Source organism: Pararge aegeria, chromosome 10, assembly GCF_905163445.1.
Source record: "Pararge aegeria chromosome 10, ilParAegt1.1, whole genome shotgun sequence".
Lineage (NCBI taxonomy): Eukaryota > Metazoa > Arthropoda > Insecta > Lepidoptera > Nymphalidae > Pararge > Pararge aegeria.
The window spans coordinates 4,260,252-4,278,765 of record NC_053189.1 but is presented as its reverse complement, the minus strand read 5'-3'; the positions used below and the strand labels follow the sequence as shown (position 1 = coordinate 4,278,765).

General features: G+C 40.1%; 1 protein-coding gene across 1 annotated transcript in view; it reads right to left on the bottom strand.

Annotated features, from left to right (window-relative positions):
* Nucleotides 1-18,276, bottom strand: part of LOC120627017 (sodium channel protein Nach-like) — a 29,045-nt gene extending 10,769 nt beyond the window's left edge. The window contains exons 1-8 of the mRNA XM_039894855.1: nucleotides 18,247-18,276; nucleotides 17,997-18,119; nucleotides 7,699-7,757; nucleotides 7,034-7,117; nucleotides 5,049-5,246; nucleotides 4,491-4,694; nucleotides 2,336-2,471; nucleotides 1,184-1,288 (exon numbers count right to left, since the gene is read on the bottom strand). Of these exons, the coding sequence (XP_039750789.1) occupies nucleotides 1,184-1,288; nucleotides 2,336-2,471; nucleotides 4,491-4,694; nucleotides 5,049-5,246; nucleotides 7,034-7,117; nucleotides 7,699-7,757; nucleotides 17,997-18,119; nucleotides 18,247-18,276 (939 nt within the window). The remainder of the gene's footprint in view (nucleotides 1-1,183; nucleotides 1,289-2,335; nucleotides 2,472-4,490; nucleotides 4,695-5,048; nucleotides 5,247-7,033; nucleotides 7,118-7,698; nucleotides 7,758-17,996; nucleotides 18,120-18,246) is intronic.
* Nucleotides 18,277-18,514: the final 238 nt, after the last annotated feature.

Genomic DNA, 18,514 nt, shown 5'->3' with positions numbered 1-18,514 from the left:
TGGATAGCTATTTTATTAATGAGTCGTGCACTTTTGGATTTTCCAAATTTTTTTATTTGTATTGTTATATATTTTATTTGTATTTATATGTTTTATATATATATATTATAGTTATAGTTATATATATAAATTTGTATAAATTTAAATATTATTTATTGCACCACCTACCTCTTTTCTATGTTTTTTCCTTTTACGCCATTGGTTGCCTGGAAGAAATTGCTATGTAGCGATAAGGCCACCAAATTGTACTCTCTGTACAATTGTGATATGTATTTATATCTCTGTAACTACTTTTTTTACTTTGGTGTACAATAAAAGTGTATTCATTCATTCATTCATTCATAAATAAGCATGGAAACTAACAAGCTCGGTCACACAAAGCTCTACTACATTTTTTTTTTATTATTGTAGGAGGAAATCCTGAATGTCAAAAGGTCAGTTACTACCTCTTAGCATGACCGACTTCGCTGAGAGTACACTACTTCTGTAACCTACGGACTAAATCTTCCTACAAACCCCATCCGTATAAAAGTGCTTCTGCTATAATACATTTATTTAGTTTTGACAACCATGCTGGTGCAACGGTGAGCGCTGTGAGTTTAAGTATGAGGTCCCGAGTTCGATTCACGACAGGTGCAATTTGGGAATTTATAATTTCTGAATTATCTCTTATCTGGTCTGGAGGCTTTGGGCGTGACCACCCTACCGACAAAAGACGTGCCGCTAAGCGATTTAGTGTTCCGATGCGATGTCGCGTAGAAACCAATTATGGATATGACTACCATACTCCCTAACAGGTTATTCCGCTACCATTTTAGACTGCATCATAACTTACTACCAGGAGAAGTTGCAGCCAAGGGCTAACTTGTAGAAAAAAAAGTTTAGTAAAAACACACCCCGAGAAAGTTAGCCCAATTAGTCTTCCCAGGACTATATAAAAATTCAGCAAATTACAAATAATTACATAAATGATATAAATAGTACAAAATAGCAATAATAACAAACAACTCAAATAATAACAATAACCAAAAAATTTCAAAGTAAAAACAAAACATTCATCCATATAATTAAACCCACTCTCTATCACAATTTTTTTTCGCAGCTGAATAATAATATTATCCGAACGATTGTTACCTGTTTCACTATTTTTATCTCTTTAAAAGTAATTATATATTATTGTAACCTTTAAAATAGCCTCAAAATTGGTTACAAGAGCTATTTCGGAACTTTTAGGCAGGATATTTTCCAAAGTTACAGCAACCATATCTTCGGGTGCATGTATTTTCACCTAAAACAAAAAGTAGTATTGAAAAAGTTATTCGGTCCTTTTTCCCAGGAAAAAAATTAAAAAAAACAACTCAAAATTTTTATTAAAGTAAGAAATTACGAGTATGTTTACTATAATATAAAAAGTGCCTTGTGGTACTTGTGGCAAACCCTCCAGTTAGGAGAGTCCTCTTGTCCAGCAGTGGACTGTTGTGTGCTATTCAATAGAACGAGTAATTTATTGCATTAAACATTATTTTACATAATAAAGGTATCTAGCCATAAGCTTGCGTATGTCATATCAATAAATAAGCATTTATTGATAACAAATAAAGACTTAAAAGAAAACATAAAACAAAATACATTAATCCATGTAGAAAGAAATACAAACTAAAAAATATGATTAGCTATTTCAAGTCGCTTTATTGTGGTCAAAAGGCCACAACCGTCTCTGTGTTGCATTCTTCAGAAAATATTAATTCGAATAAGACTACACAGTTAACAAACCTCAAAATACTATATACTAAAATTTAAGTAAAGAACAAAATAAAAATAGTACATTATATGATACAATAAATAAAAATAATAATAATTAGAAAAACCAAGAAACTAAATTGTTCTAATTGATCGAAGGTTTAAATATCCAATGTCCATCCGGAATGCTTAATTTAGATTCAAAGTTGATAAATGATGAGCAGTAATAATCTCACAATCTTCTCTGAAAGATGAAGTAAAATATTTAGAAGCTCCATTTATAGTGCTTCATGGATGCAGCATCAAAAATTAAACCAATCATGAACTTACAATGAATATTTTTCTAATGGAATGCAATGTTAGAAATATATAAAAAACCAAACACAATAATTAACACAATACAATTATTCTAATTGTTTTTTTGTTAATAAAATAATGTCAAGGTTATTAAATCATTATTTAATTTAATGACCGTATTTCATTTACACTGTAAAATCAAATATCTAAAAACCAATCAAATAGTCTAAGTTTTAATACGAGTATATTAAGCGACATAGTTTCAGCTTGAAAGTCCTCTGTAAAAATATGTACTTACATGTACCGTCTTAACTGCGGTGAAAATTAAATCAGGAAGACCAATTTTTCTATTCACGGTACGTATGCTAGTATTTCCAACGATTGCGGAATTGAAAACGTAACATTCCCCATATTCCGTTGCCATCGGTTTAAATCTTAAATAATAATAGTATATTATACAACAAGTTCGGTACATGGCCTTTTACAGTAAAAGCGGTATTAGTCGCGCGAGCGCGATGAAAATGCCAAAGGTGTATTTAGCAATGTACCACACGTGTTGCACACAAAGATTTTCATCACACTTGCGATTGGTTTTCTTTCGGGGCTACCGTATTCGATCACGCACCTTTAACTTTTCGGTGCTATATATATATATATATATATATACCTATTTCATGCAATTAAATATCACTTTAACGGTATAAGAAACCATCGTAGGGAAACCAGCATGCATGAGCGTTCTCAATAGCGTTTAAAAGGCGTTTGATGTATCAATCACTTGGGTTTAGAAAGTAGTGGACTACTTTCTAAACCCTTCTCATGTTCAAAGAATACCTGTGTCTTGTGCCGGTGCACACCACAGAGGATATACACAAAAATCTATATATATAAAAGATAAAGTTTGTGGGTATGTTCCGTGTAGGCTCCGAAACGGCTGGACCGATTTCAATGAAACTTTCAGAGAATCTCCGGATTGACCTGGCGAGTAATCCTGTAAAGTTTGGTGACGATCGAAGCACTCCTATTTTTGAACTGTAAAACTGTCAAATACAGCTTTTATTTACTACTAGCTGTTGCCCGCGACTTCGTCTGCGTTTGATTTTGTTTTTTTATGTGGCATTAATTAAGTTGAAAATATAAAAAAAATTAAAGTATTCAGTATCGCTAAGACTTAAATGAAGGGTTTGCTGCTGTCCGCTGAGGAGTTCCATCCTCTATCTCCAACCACAGTTTGGGCAAAATTAAACACATACTATAACCTTTATAGTACAAAAATAATTATTTAAATCGGTTATAATTTGTCGGAGTTATTGTGTAAAATCGTCAAACACTCATCCCCTCTCCCAAAGGAACCGAGCTTAATGTCGGGGTAAAAAGTATCCTATATTACTTCTAACACTTCCAAAATATGTGTACAAAGTTTAAAGAGGATCGGTCAAGTCGCCTTTGCGTGAAAGCGTAACAAACAAACTTACATTGACATTTATAATATTAGTGGGGATGATGATATTCTATTGTTGGGTTAAATGGGTGTAGATTATGATCTTCACCCGTTCGAGAAGAGAATGAATACGGAGAGAAATAAATGATTTAATATATTATGAGACTTAAATAAAACATTTAATGATGTAAGTTTATTGTTTAAATAAAATAAAGCAAAGTCTAGCCCGGCGAAGCGGGTTGGGTACGCTAGTGCTAAAATAAAAGAGTGGTAGAAGATACACTTTGGCAGCCTTATCGCACCATACCACTTCCTGGGATCCAAAGGCGTAAATGAAAATGCTATATAATGCCGGTAATGAATCATGTACAATAAGGCCAATAAAATTCTTTCCGTTCACTCACTATCATCCTATAGATGTAAAAAGCAGGTCCATGACTGGCTTCTTGCGCTGGATTATGATAGCACAGAGAATCTCCTATCCTTACAAAAATGATCTCACATGTACCTTGTACTGCATATATCCATTCATATATCCATGCACTACCCACACACACATACACATTCTTTGCCTCACGAATACGCACGCAGCACCCACACGCACGCACATACGTTCATACACACACACACACATCCACATACACTCATGCACAAACTCATACACACCCGTACTCACATACATCCACTTACTGCATTACCCTGTTAAAACATTTAAATCACCATTTAATTTTTCTTTAATATTTTTGCATGTTGCATGTTAGTTAAATCAATATCCAAAATAAAATATACTTGTCTTAAATTTTTGTATCAAAACTAATTATATAGGGGAGAGCACTGATATCTATAGTACGAGTTTTTACTCAGTTTAGATACCATACAACCAAACATAGTACTAAGCTATGCTTTCTGTAACTATTTAATAATCGTGTGAATAAATGATTTTTATATTTATATATATTTATATTTAATGAGTTGATAATGATGATTGTGATAACAGCTAAAGACTACACACATGTCACAGCATTTGTAATGCTTCCCGCCCCACCAGCAATCTGTAAGCAGTTCCGGGCAATCGCGTCTGATCTCCATAACGTCGTGCTCAAAATCTTGCTTGCATGACACGTTGAGCTTGCAAACTTTACACACTTTGCAGTATCTCACGTTCCAGTACGACACGTCTTTGTAAAATTGGAATAATTTAGAAGGTTTCTTTTTCCTGTGCGAAATATATTATTGTTAGTCTATTAGTATTGTCAAAAAATCTATTTAAAAAAATCTGTCTGTTTGTTCCCGATCATCTCCGCAGAGGGAGGACTAGTATTAACGAAATATTCGCTCGCGGATAGCTAGTGTTATAAAGAGTAACTTAGGCAAGCAAAATCAGGACAAAAAATTACGAACACAAGAAATTGGTTTAGTCAATGTGGGTATAGTCCGGTACGGGATATCACTAACATATAATAAGATGCCTGCCAAAAGGCCAAATGCCATTGGAATATGAGGCAGCACAGGCCCACTACGAAGCTAATCATGGTGATTTCTTGAAACCTAGTAGGTAAATAGTCCTTACTCTTTCAAATACGCAGATAACTGGCTATTTTCAGGTACCGACTCGCAAATGGTAACTGCCGGGAACGGAGTATCCCAATGCAAATAATTCGTCTCCACGGAGTAGGATGCCGCACCCGTAGAGAACAGCTTGAGTGCTGACTGCAAGATCGAGCCGGCGCCGTAGCAGCATGATATTAATATGGCAAGCCAGAACACCCTGAAACAGAACATTTCTAATTTTTCGGAAGGACCTTTAGGTTTGCAACAGCGTCATCGGGGAGGTGGGGCGAGCGCAAAATCTAGCCACGGCTCGATGACATTGGAGTCAAAAAGGGGGACGTCGCCCGAAGAGTACCTTCTGCGAGTCTCATGCATTGCATGTATTACCTAATTGGGACACATTGTCTGTAGTTATTTATTCGTGTGTGCCCACCAATCCAAACCGCAAAATGATTGTAAATGTTGATGTTGGAAAAGAGCAACTACTGAGTTTCTTGCCGGCTCTTCTTGGTAGAATCTGCTTTCCGAACCGGTGGTAGAGTCACACAAACATACATACTTGACGTTTCAAAAGAGCTTATAACTAGGCATACTTGAAATAAATGAATTTAGAATTTTTGAATTTTGTGTTGGCCTGGGGTCGGGAGTATAAATAGAAGCCTCGGGTTGGGGTTTCAAATTATTTTTCAAAATATCGCATAATGATATATTTTTTTTTTTATTGGTTCTGAGCTATGGTCGGTAGGTCGATGTCTCTATACTTGAGGACTTCTAAGCTCTTATAAACATTGTGATGGAACGTATACACGTTTAATACGTATGGATATGAACTCTCGCAATCGTTCAGGCGTTATCGAGTATTTAAACCCTGTAACGTAAGAGTAAAATAAAATGTATTTTGTTTTGGTTTCTCGAGGTCTTCTACACTTTCCAAACTTTTCTAGAGACTTTGTTGGTCTCCAGGTTCTAAGGTATCTATGTCAAACATTTGAGCATTTTTGCTGAGATTGAACCTAACGTAAAAAAAACACATTTGCAGATTTATTACAAAAGTATGGATGTGAAAAATTTGTGAAAAACGCAAGAATCATATGACGCTAGATCATCTAAACATAAACGCAAAAGTATATTTGTTACATTTGTAACGTAATTGGAAAAGAGTATTTGTCTGTTCTTTCTTCACGCACTAACTACGCAATCAACTTGGTCTTTTTGCATATAGTTATTTGAAAGCGTACTTTTTATCGGTTTCACGGGATTTGCAAAAAAAACCGTAATAAACGAAGATCACGATATCTTTTACCCGCAGCTTCACTCGCGTGGTAATTTGAAAAACATTGCCAGGAGGAATCGGACGTCGATCATGGATGCAGAAGAGTGCACACAGTGTAAACAATGTTGTGACTTGTGTCTTTCCATTTACCGCTAAGATTTGTAAATTTCGAGCGTGTTCGAGCATTCGAGGTTTCCAAGTCTACCCCGGCTACCTGTAGTGTAGCCTTGTGTTATGTTCTATATTATAATCGTTACACACATACATTAATATTTACGCTCACGTTTTGTACTTCTTTCACGCACCATCTGAGCAACAGATTGACGTGATTTTTGGCATAGAGATAGTGTTTTTCTTAGTTTAGCTTCAGGAGCTTGTAGTACCATAATTATTTAAGATGTCACGGATGCCCCGTCCTAAAAATTAGATAATCTTTTACTTTATTGTTTTGACTTAAGATTTTTTAGTTTATGAGCTACATAGGCTTCTTTTTATCCCGGAGAAATGAAAGCAAGCGAGCAAGCAAGCGCGAGCGAAAGCGTGAGCGTTAACGTAAGCGTATCCCATAGGACCTTTGCTTCTACCAATCTAAAAAGTAGCCCATGCCACTCTATGGCTCATAAATTATTTCCATGCCTAATCACCTCAATCCGTTGCTCTGTTGCTGCGTTATTGATGGATAAACACACTTTCGCATTTATAAAATTATATATGAATTGATATTTTCCTACCTTTTCAAATAACCTATATGGGAAGTCGAAATCACATTTCGTATGCCATGCAAATTCGTCATATCCCCAAAATAACCCAATTTACTTTTGATATTGTCGAATAATAAATAGAAAATATTACTTTGGCTCCTTTTTACCATTTTGATATTTTATAGCTACAACTGTGCTTTACTCGCTATGCGTGACAATACAACGGAAAACTGTGACTGTTATTCAACACAATAATAATTTAATTGAAACGAATACATGTTATTCGTGCATCACATAATGCATTTCGCTTGTTAGTTTAAACTGATTACAGAGTAAACGGTGCATGTATTACATCGATGATTAATAGTAGATTCAAATATCAGGCACAGGACAACGTCGTCGATCAAAAATAATCGTAATATTTAATAATGCGAGTGATACTTTAAGCAATTAAAATATCACTTGCTTCAACGGTAAAGGAAACCCGCATGACTGAGAGTTCTCTATTATGTTCTCGAAGGTGTGTGGAGTCTACCATTCCCGCACTGGGCCAGCGTGGTGGACTACGGCCTTAACCTCATTCTCATGATGAATCCCCCTAAACAAACAAGTGATTCTGAATAATCATAAAACTTGGATAATCATTTTAACACGTTTTGGAGTCCCAGACATCGAGTGTTGATAATCTTTCCTACTTTTTGCCTTGATATAGTATGAAGTAGGAAAGATTTCCCTTACCGACAGAAACCTTGAGCTACGCCGAAAATACTTACTAATATTAGAAATACGAAAGTCTGTTTGTTTGTCCTTCTTTCAAGCCCTAACTAAGCAAAAATCAACTTGATTTTTGGCATAGAATTAGATCAAAGGACGGAGATTAAGATAGGCTGCTTTTTATACCAGGAAAATAATGGTGTAAACCCGTAACAAAGGCGGACAAAGAACGCAGGTAACAGCATTTAAGATTATACTTGCTTTTGCTTTTTCGGAAGGACACTTGCCGATAACCTCCTAAGGGGTTGCTACGGCGTCACCGGGGGAGTGGGGCGAGCGCGAAAGCTCGCCATGAGAAGAGCCCCAGGGCTCGACGACATCGGGGGGAGTATGGGAGACGTCGACCCGAGGGTGCCTCCTGCGAGGACTCGGACCTCGGCTCGGTTCGACGTTAATCTGACTGTTGGTGGACTTTTGGACTAATCATTGTTTAGTCCGAACGCCCCCGTGACCGTGGTAAGGATCCACGTCCGGATGACGTCAGAAATCGGGGCCCTCGTCTTCGCCGGCGAAGACGCTGTGAATGTTGCGTGTGTGTGTGTTGTTGGGACACGTTGTCGGTAGTTATTTTGTCGTCAGGGTCGTCAAGGACATGCTTCGGACGTCGCCGCTTTGGTTCGACGTCGGGGACGGGGGTATAAGTGGACGCCTCGACCACTAGGGGGTTGGGGTGTCGGACTGCATTTTCAAAGTAGGTCTTTGATAATGTTTTCATGTACTGGGCTATGGTGGGAAGATCGAGGTCTCGGTGGAGATCTACGTTGCGCATGTACCACGGACTGTCCGTGGTCATACGCATAAATTTGTTCTGCAGGACTTGAAAGCTCCTGTAGGAGCTGTGAGGGCGATGGGCGAATACGACGCTGGCGTATGTCATAATGGGACGTATGCACGTTTTATACAAGGTTACCTTGACGGAGGGATAATTTGCTTTTGCGGCAAATCATCGGATAGAGACGACCCATCACATACGCAGCCTTGTTGCGGGCCTTGCGAATGTGTGCGGTGAAGCTCATTCTATGATCGAACGTTACTCCCAGGTATTTGGCCTTGTCTTGCCAGGGTATGGGACGCCCGTAGAGGGTGACCTCTGCGGGGTTTACCGTGAAGCGGCCTCTCGGTTTGCCCGTGAAGAGCACCGCTGCGCTCTTCTCGGGGTTAACCTCGATCCTCCAGAGGCGGAACCACTTGCCCAGCAGGTGGAGCGCCTTTTGGAGTCGACTTGCAATGTTGCTCTTTTTGGGATCGGTCGCAAAGAGAGCGGTATCGTCGGCGAATTGGGCCAGTTTGACCGTCGCCGGTAGGTCGCGGGGAATGTCGCTCGTGAAGAGCGCGTATAGAAGTGGGGAGAGCGCGGAGCCCTGAGGGACTCCCGCTCGTATGGGTCTAGGGGAAGAGAGCGTACCGTCTAGACGATAGCGAAATGTGCGATCGGTGAGATACGCTCGCAGCAAACGAACGAGACTAGCTGGCACGCCCAGATGGTGCAGCTTGTACAACAAGCCGGCGTGCCAGACCCTGTCGAAGGCCTTGGCAATGTCTAAGAACACGGCCCCAGTGGGGCTCATGTGTCTGTATCGATTGAATCCTGCCAGTATGTGCTCCGTGAGGCGGTGCGCTTGGTGGACGCAAGAGTGCTTGGCTCGAAAGCCGAATTGCTCGTCGTTAAGGAGGTTTTTCTCCTCTACGACTGCCTTCAGTCTATGTAATATTACCCTCTCATACACCTTTGCTAAGGTGTTGAGGAGGCTTATAGGGCGATAACTGGAGGGAAGGTCGCGGGGTTTGCCCGACTTGTGGATACCTATGACTGTTGCTTCCTTCCACTGGTTGGGGAAGTAGCAGTTTGCCAAGAATACATTAAAAATTACCACAAGTAGGTTGATAATTTGTCCTGGGAGTAACTTTAGGGTTTTATTGGTAATGCCGTCGGGGCCTGGGGCTTTCTTAGAGTGGAAACCCTTGATAATAGTATGAACTTCATCGCAGGTCGTCGGGGCGAGAGGTTCACCATCGGGAGGGGTCGAGAGGATTGTTGCGAGTTCGCTTTCGACTCGCAAGACGTGGGGCCTATCCATGGATACGGTGCTCGGAGAGCATTGGGATTCGAGGCAGTCAGCCATGCATTCAGCCTTATCGATATCTTCAAAGGCGGGCGGAAGGTCGGGGCGTGCTAACGGTGGGAGGGCGGGAGCGCGGGTCATTTTGAGAGCCTTCGCCAGTTTGTAGAACGCACTACGCGATGGCGAGAGCTCCCCCAAGAACCTGTCCCATTGTCCGTGTCGGAGTGCGGTAATGATAGACACTACCTTCCTCTGGGCTCTCCAGAGTTCTAACCGATTCTGTCGTGTCGGATATTTGTCATGCTCCCTATGGGCCCTATTCTTGTTTGTGATTAGCTCTCGCGCGTCCTCCGTGAGTACCATGCGGTAAAATCCGCACGGCATCTCGCGGGAGCATTCGCTCGTAGCGTCACAAACGTGGTTGGTCAGGTGCAGTGAGGCTGCCTGGGCTTGCTCTAATGTCTCTACGACGTCAGGAATTTTAGAGAGGTGCACAGAGTCCTTCGCTTCGAGTAGCCCGGAGAGCTTCTTGAAGTCGATGACTTTACGGGTCGGGAGGATCGCGGGGCCTACGGGGCCTAGCTGTAGTTTGACAGGTCTGTGATCCGAATATAGCTCGGATAGCACTTCCACAGAGTTCACCTGAAGGGTGATATTCTTGAGGAGCGCTATGTCGAGTATGTCCGGTCGGTCGATCGAACTATCCGACATCGGGAAGCGAGTCGGCGAGTCTGGGGCAACTACGATAAAGTTGAGGTCGGGTCGTCTGACAAGTATGTTAAGTTGTCGTCCGTGCGCGTTAGTGGAGCGGGACCAGTCGGTGTGCTTAGCGTTGAAGTCGCCAGCCAAAATGACAGAGTCACCTAAGGAGAGGAGAGCGAGTAAGTCACTCTCTAAAAAGGTTTTGTTCGGTGAGAGATAAACGGATGCTAGTATGATCGACGGATGGCCGGTCATACCCACCTGACATACGGAGGCTTCCATGTTGGTAAGCTGTGGAGGATCGAGAGGAGTGCAGTGAAGAGCCCTTCTGTAATAGATCGCGGTACCACCCAACCGGTTGGTGGTCCGATCATTTCTAATTAAGTTATAATTTCCAACTTTGGGATCGCTTCTACTAGGTTTTAAGAAGGTCTCTTGCACTAGGAAGATATCGATTTGTTGTGCACATATAAATTCACGGATTTGATGCATTTGATCGATAATGCCGTTTGCATTAAAGAAGCTGACTGCCAGGGAGTGTGGTTTTACCCTACCTTTATATGTACTACCCATTAACGGATTGCTTTTTGGATAGTCCCGATGGTTGTTAGGAGGCTAGAGTGCTCACGCATAGCCTGGTTGAGGGAGACCTTTGCCTTTGCAAAGAATACTTTTACCTCGTTCATGTCAACCGCAGACACGAGGTACTGGATGAAGTCCAGGGGGTCCATATCCGGAGATAGGTGCATGGGCGAGGGCGCTGAGGCCGGGTGGGCCGCTGCCGGTGCGGTGGCCTGAGGGGCTACCGGCACCGGTGCGGGGGCGGGGGCGGAGGCGCTAGGCGCTCCGTTAAGGGGCTTGGCCCATGCGCTGGTAGCGGGTACCGGCGCTGGGACGAAGCGTTGGGCGGGCTGTGCTGCGGGTCTCCGAGCCGGCGGCGGACCCCTGCGCCGTGTAAACTGCGGCGCCTTAGGGCATCCGCGATAATTCGCGGGGTGCCCTTGGGTGTAGCAGAGTACACAGCTCGGTGGTTCGTCGACGGTCGGGTCCCGTCGGGAGCAATCGGCGGTGCCGTGATCGCCCAGGCACTTGACGCACCTAGGGCGGGCGAAACAATTCCTTGCGGAATGGCCGTACAGTTGGCATCGGTGGCACTGGCCGACCTTGCCTCTGTTATGGGGCTTCTCGATAGTGAGTCCTGAAAGGTGGCACACTTTTTCGAGATTGTAAATCTCTTTACCTTCGGGGGAAAGTTCTAATAAAACGAGAACCATCTCGTAGACATATTTCGTCCTGGTATTGTACATCCTATGTACCTCCAGGACAGGTAGATTTTGCGACAAAAGGTCGGCTTTTATTACCTCGGAGCTAATCTCCTTCGGTAATCCTTTAATGACGACGCGGAGAATGCGTTCGTCTCTTAGGGCGTAGGTATGAAAACCTATATTATGCTCTCTGAGCATTGAAGTTAGCCGACGGTGGTCGTCGGAGGATAGGCACTGTACTCTAATGCCTATAGCGGTGGATCGGGCACCGGTGAAGCCGATGCCGTTCGCTTCAAGAAGCGGGATGATTTTCATCCATGCGAGCTTGTCGCGGATGAAGAGAGGTGGGATTCTATCCCTGGGTTGGGGTTGCTCCTCCATAGGGGAGTCTTCGGGCTCGTCTTCGTCCGCAGGGGAAGCCTGGGACGTTGCGCGAGGCGCTGCGCGGGGCGCTTGGGACTGGGTCTTAGTTGGGCGGTCCGTTACCACTTTCTTTGGCGGGTTCGCCTTGGATTTGGAAGCCTTAAGCTTCCGCTTTTTAGCACCGACGACGGTGAAGCCGTCGTCGGTCTCGGATGATGCCGGGGAGGTAGATTCTTCGATCGCTATCGCAGGGATAGCGACCGGGTCTTCGGTTATCGGCTCTGCGGGAGCCGGGGATTGCGGGCTGTCCGTGAACACTCTAGGCCTAACAGTCCTAAAGCGGTTTAGGTAACCCGCGTTATTCTCCTGGAGGTCCTTTAAGAGGGCCTCCAGATTAAGGTCGGAGTCGGCGAGGGCCATGGCGGCCCCCGGGGTAGCGGTTGACCTCCCTGCCATGCAGGGAGGTGTGTGCCTAAAAAAAGGGTGTGGCCCTATGGGGCCTCGCCTTTAGGTGACGAGGGTGTTAAACTACGCTAATAATAACACGTGTACTTACAGGAATCCTAGACCCTAGAACTACACTGCACTACCACAACGCAGAAACGGACACTGATTTCCACTGACACTTTCACCTCGAGCAATCGGTTGCGAGACAGACATCCGTACGGGACGGATGCGCGAGTCGGAATAAGATTATACTATAAATAAGATTATCCATGCCCATGACAACAAGCTGGCAACAGCAAGGCCGAGCCTGAGCAGGTTCCTTTTCGGCATTCTCGCTCTTTTTTTTTCCGCAATCATAACAATAATAACTATAGATAATACTTGTTGGTATGTGTACAAAATTGTACTTTCTAGATTCGAACATAGCACCTTAATTTCTGTATATTATATGTATTTATGTTTATTATATTCATAAGCTGTAATCAGCTAAAAAGTTTAAAAACTAAAATAAAAGTTTTAAGTCCTAATATTTAATTTTGTTTGTTGTACCACCTACTAATTTCTTATAAAATTTTCTTGTATGCCTTTGGTTGCCTGGAAGAGATCTCTATTTAGCGATAAGGCCGCCAAATTGTACTTTCTACCTTATTGTGCTGTTGTATTTGTATCTCTGTAAATTTTCTCTGTGGTGTACAATAAAAGCGTATTCATTCATTCATTCATTCATTCATAAAAAATTCAAAGTTTATATGAACATATCAGGACACACCTAATAGGCTCTGAACATAGGTTAATAAATCTGCTTCAAAAATAATAAAAACTTTTTTCTATGACTATGTATTAATTTCTGACTTCCTTCGCTGGCTTAGTGACCCAAAGATAATCTTGGCCGACACCAGTAACTCGCTCCTATTTTGTGCCATTTCCCGCCAATCGACTTTTCTATCTATTTTTCACGTAACTGATCGCACGTGAAAAAAAATGTCTTGTGGAACATCCTAGGTTTCGATGGATTGATGAAGCCTGCAAAGACTTACACTCCCTAAAAGAAATTACATTTGCAGATAGATCTGTAGGTACAGTAGTACCCGTCCATTGAAATCTTAACTCATTTGTCAATTTTTACCTCTTGAGTACCTACATATTTTAAAGAGACATCCGTCATATTGAATTTTGAATATATTTAACTAATAGCAAGCCAAAAGCACTTTATTAAGATAACAGCAGCAAAAAAAAGACTTCATTCGGGTCCTGATCATCAACATTTACTATCGTAATATTATATTACCTCTAGTCGTTTGCCCTTTTCATCATGGGAGCAGCCTGGGGTCAAATTCTCTACCCAGCGGCACTTTTGCTCAACTCAAGCTCAAAGTATCTCATTTTATGAGCGATGATAAAAATAAATAGGACTCTTGTGCGAGAAGACGCTTTTTGCGTCCTTCAGTTTATCTGATACTAATATATAAATAATATTAATAATAATAATACAATTTAAAGAATAAAAATACAATAAACAGAAATAAGTAATAACGTCATTTTAAATTAATTAGACAAATTACAATTAATCAAATGTTGTTACACAGTTCGAAAAGTTAACTAAGTAGGTATATTGCTGTCACTAAGGTATTCTTTTACACTATAATAGTTTTTTTTTTTTGAGAGTATCAAAAATTGCTCGCTCTAATTTTACTAGTGGTAGATTTTTGTGACAGCTAAAAAGTAAAAAAGTGTGTAAAGCTGAAAAATTTATTTGTTTGTTCGTTTACTTGAGCGCGATGATCTCAGGAACTACTGGTCCGATTTAAAAAATATATGCAGTGTTGGATAGCCTATTTAACGAGGAAAGCTATAGGCTATATCATCGCACTAAGACAAATATGTTAAGCATTTAAATATCTAGGACATGTTGTTACCGAAGCTTTGGCGGTGCGCTGTAATATTATGCTGGTCCACAGGTTTGCCTGTTGTAGCCAGGAAGCAAAAGTTAGTTTGTTAAAAGCCCTTTGTCAAAGCTTTTACACGGGGTCCCTGTGGACCAGCTATACACAGGCATCGCTTAACGCCCTACGAGTAGTGTTGCCCAAATGCAAGAACAAGACGAGACTTAGCCAGTCTTGGTCTTGGTCTTGCGCCAATACACCTGGTCTTGGTCTTGGTCTTGGTCTTGCGCTCCCAGTCTTGGTCTTGGTCTTGGTCTTGCAGCAAGAGTCTTGCAAGTCTTGCAATTACCTATTAGTCTATTACTATTTATTAAAGTTTACTTTAAATCTTAGAAAAACGTATTAGAATTGGAACATTGTGAGCTTGAATTAACATAGCCATAGTAAAGATCAAGCAGATTAATAAATAACTGAAGATTTGATAAGAAATTCGAAAAATCAACTGACCTATATGTCGTTTTCCATGGAAGTAACTGTTTCTTAATAAACATTTATGATTTATAAGCTTACATTTGCTAAAACATGTAAAAAAACAAATTAATTACAATAACTTGACTGTATTTTAAAGAACAATACTTATCTGTCTAGAAAGAGATTGAACCCTCAACTTATAAGAAATTTAATAAAAGAGTTTTACGATTTATCATTTATTTGAATAAAGCTGAAGAGTTCGTTTGTATGTTTGATGACAGAAGTTTTAAAATAAATAAATAAATCCTGAACGTCACTATACCTCCAAAGTTACTATTCCTCGTGGACGAAGTCGCGGGCACAGCTAGTAAATACTTACTCTCATCATCTCTCTCAGAGATATTCGAACACTTTTTTGCTATTTTTTCTTGTAAAAACTTAAGAAATATAATGACTAAATGTACAATAATAGTACCTAAGTAATTAGTTTAAAACCATATAAGTAATCAATATTATAATTACTTACTAGAATGAATTATTATGACATCTACTACCTATCCTCACCATTTTATCCTAATCATAATACTACTTGCGTGATCAGTATAATGTATTCATTTTCATTCTAAGCACTCTGAAACTTATTTATTCTTTGGAACACCTGTAGGTACTCTTAAAATTCGAAATTATTTTGCATGAATAGTGTCAAATGTTATGATTTCGGCGCGGCGGCAACGATTGTTTTAGATTTCAAAAGAAGCCGCCGGCGCGTGTATCATAACCATAACTATGCATGCACTCAGTTTGATTTTAATAGATATTTTTTTATTCGCTATGTTTATGGTATTAGTCGTAATGCGCATAGGTCCAGTTTTTCATATTCTTTGATATAGTTTTTTGCGTCTCATAGAATTCCTAAGCGTACCTACCTACCTATACACCGAACTGTTACACCTAACTACTCCGTGAAATAGCGCTAAGTCCTAGCTGCAAGACGCAAGAGTCTTGCAGGCTATGTCTTGTTCTTGCTCAAGTCTTGCACGGTCAGTCTTGGTCTTGGTCTTGCTAAAAATACGCGGTCTTGTTCTTGGTCTTGGTCTTGCAAAAACGCAAGAACAAGACCAAGACTGCAAGACCAAGACTGAATTTGGGCAACACTACCTACGAGTTCAGGGCTTACAGTTCAGGGGTTGTTGTTCCGATAGTCGTTTCAGTCAATGGTCTTCTCGCGAAAAGCTTCGACCAACATCTCAAGAAGCTTTCGCTTGGTTGTTGGATCAAGGGTCGGATACAGAAGGCAGTAGTCCTTGAAACGGCGCGTATTGTGAGGAGGTTTCTCACTCTGGAGCCCAGACTACCGGTTGCTTGGGCATTCAAAAGCCCCGCAAGCGTAGGGTGGAAGTTTTTTTTTATAAATTTTTAATAGTGTTTTTTAATTTATTCTTAAGCATTGTTAATAATTTAAAAAAAAAAAAGAAAAATAATAAATGATAGAATTATCTTTATATTAACAAAAATCCTTTATTGCCATACACTATTGATAATACAAGATTATTAACCAAAAGATTATCAATTCATATTAACAATATGGCAAATGGCCGCAAACTCAGCCTTATGCTGTGCATTAGCAACAATGCTCAGCGCTGATTTTCAGTTTACACCAGTATCAGACTGAGCAAACAACCGCGACGCCCGTTGCGTTATTACTATAACTAGAGTAAATTTAAGTAAAAAATTTAAATTAAAAAAAATCCAAACAAACTGTAACAGAGAGCAAATAAAACTAAAACTAACACAAACAGAACATATTAAACAGTTTAAATTAAACAAGTAGGTAAATAAAAGTAATTAAAGAAAATAAAATAAAATTGTAGAAAAAATAAAAAAATAAAATACATAAAAAAAAATACACAAAACAACAAATATATCTTACTGATTAAATGACTTCCTGTTTATTCACTTATTCCAAACAGAACTCATTTTGCATAGACAAATCTCGCTGCTTCAATTTGTGAGCTAAGGTAAAATTTTATTAGCTTGTGTTTAAATACTATTTCGCCAAGAATATTATCCCATTTACGGAACGGTGTAACGGAATACATATTATATGTATATATGTGTATTATATTCATCAGCTATCTTAGTACCAATAACACAAGCTACGTTTACTTTGGGGCTACATGGCGATGTGTGTATTGTCGTAGTATATTTATTTATTAATTTAATTAAGGTTTTTGTTTGTTATTATTTCTAACTCATTAATTATAGAAAATAGTGCAATCAAATAACGCATCGCGTAACGCGATGGATACTGGAAAGTGGGAACGCTAAGCGTTGTTGCGAGAATGCACATATGTTGGTTCCGAGTTAGCGGCCATTTGCCGGATTGCAAAGTTGTAATCACTGTCATAATTTATTAGTTATTATATGTTTTAAATGTCTGATCTTTTGGTAGTAAATATCGTGGTGTTGATTTCAATTTGGGAATCCTGGCTTTCAATTTTAACAGGTAAGCCCGTTAGTATCTCAGTATTCATCAAAACTTAGCATCAGGTGAAGACAAGTCAAGTCTAACTTGTACAGAAATAAGAAAAAAAAGCTTTATTTTGTGTTCTTCTGATCAAATTCTTAGCTTAAAGAATCATCTGTTAGTGATAATAAAGCGAAATTGAGACGCACTCGCTTAGTAGACGCACATCGCTCTCATTTTATTGATAACAACATTATCTTCTGATTGGCTGAAACTATTCTATTGTTTGCAATATGCAATGGGAACGAGTGTATTAAAAAAAGGCAATAACAACGATTGTTGAAATCGCAATGTGTTCGTCACAGAATTAAGAACATACAGAAACCGTGTACACGACTAATATTGAAACCACTCCACTTTAGTAGTGTTTATCGAAGGATTTAGACACTTTCTCCGTTTAGCAGTTGACAGTAATTATTTTACCTACGTCTTGTTTTCTAAATATTTATCATAAAATGGGGAAAATAGGAAAAGTATGTGCGCGGGGCGCGTACAAACTAAGGCGGTCTCCAGGGCCTGTTGTACGGAACGCTCGGCGAACTCTTCAATGTCTTGAGCGCACGCTTCCGACGCGAAGTTCTCCGTCGTTGACTTCACGAGGCGAGCGGGCAGAAATCCACCCTGTTAATAATAATTAAAAAAATATTAAAAGTACTTTTCCCAAATATGCTTGTAAATTGAGGCATTATTTGACAACCTTCTTCGAGATCAATCGAAACTGTTGCACTGTTTTACTGCGCGTTTTTACTGTTTTTGGATAAAATGCACTGCTTGTCATTGCAGAACCCGAACATGCAGAAAATGCGGGTTCTGCATGTTCTTAATTCTGTGGTGTTCGTATTTAGCTATCGACCCCCAAGTAGTACAAATATAAGTAAATATTTTGAAATATGTACATAAGTACGCAAACTTCCATGCGTAGGTACCATTGGAGATAAGAAAAACAAAGTTAAGAAAATCAATATAGATGATGAATCAATCTCTTTACATTTATATCTCTTTATAATACTTTTCGT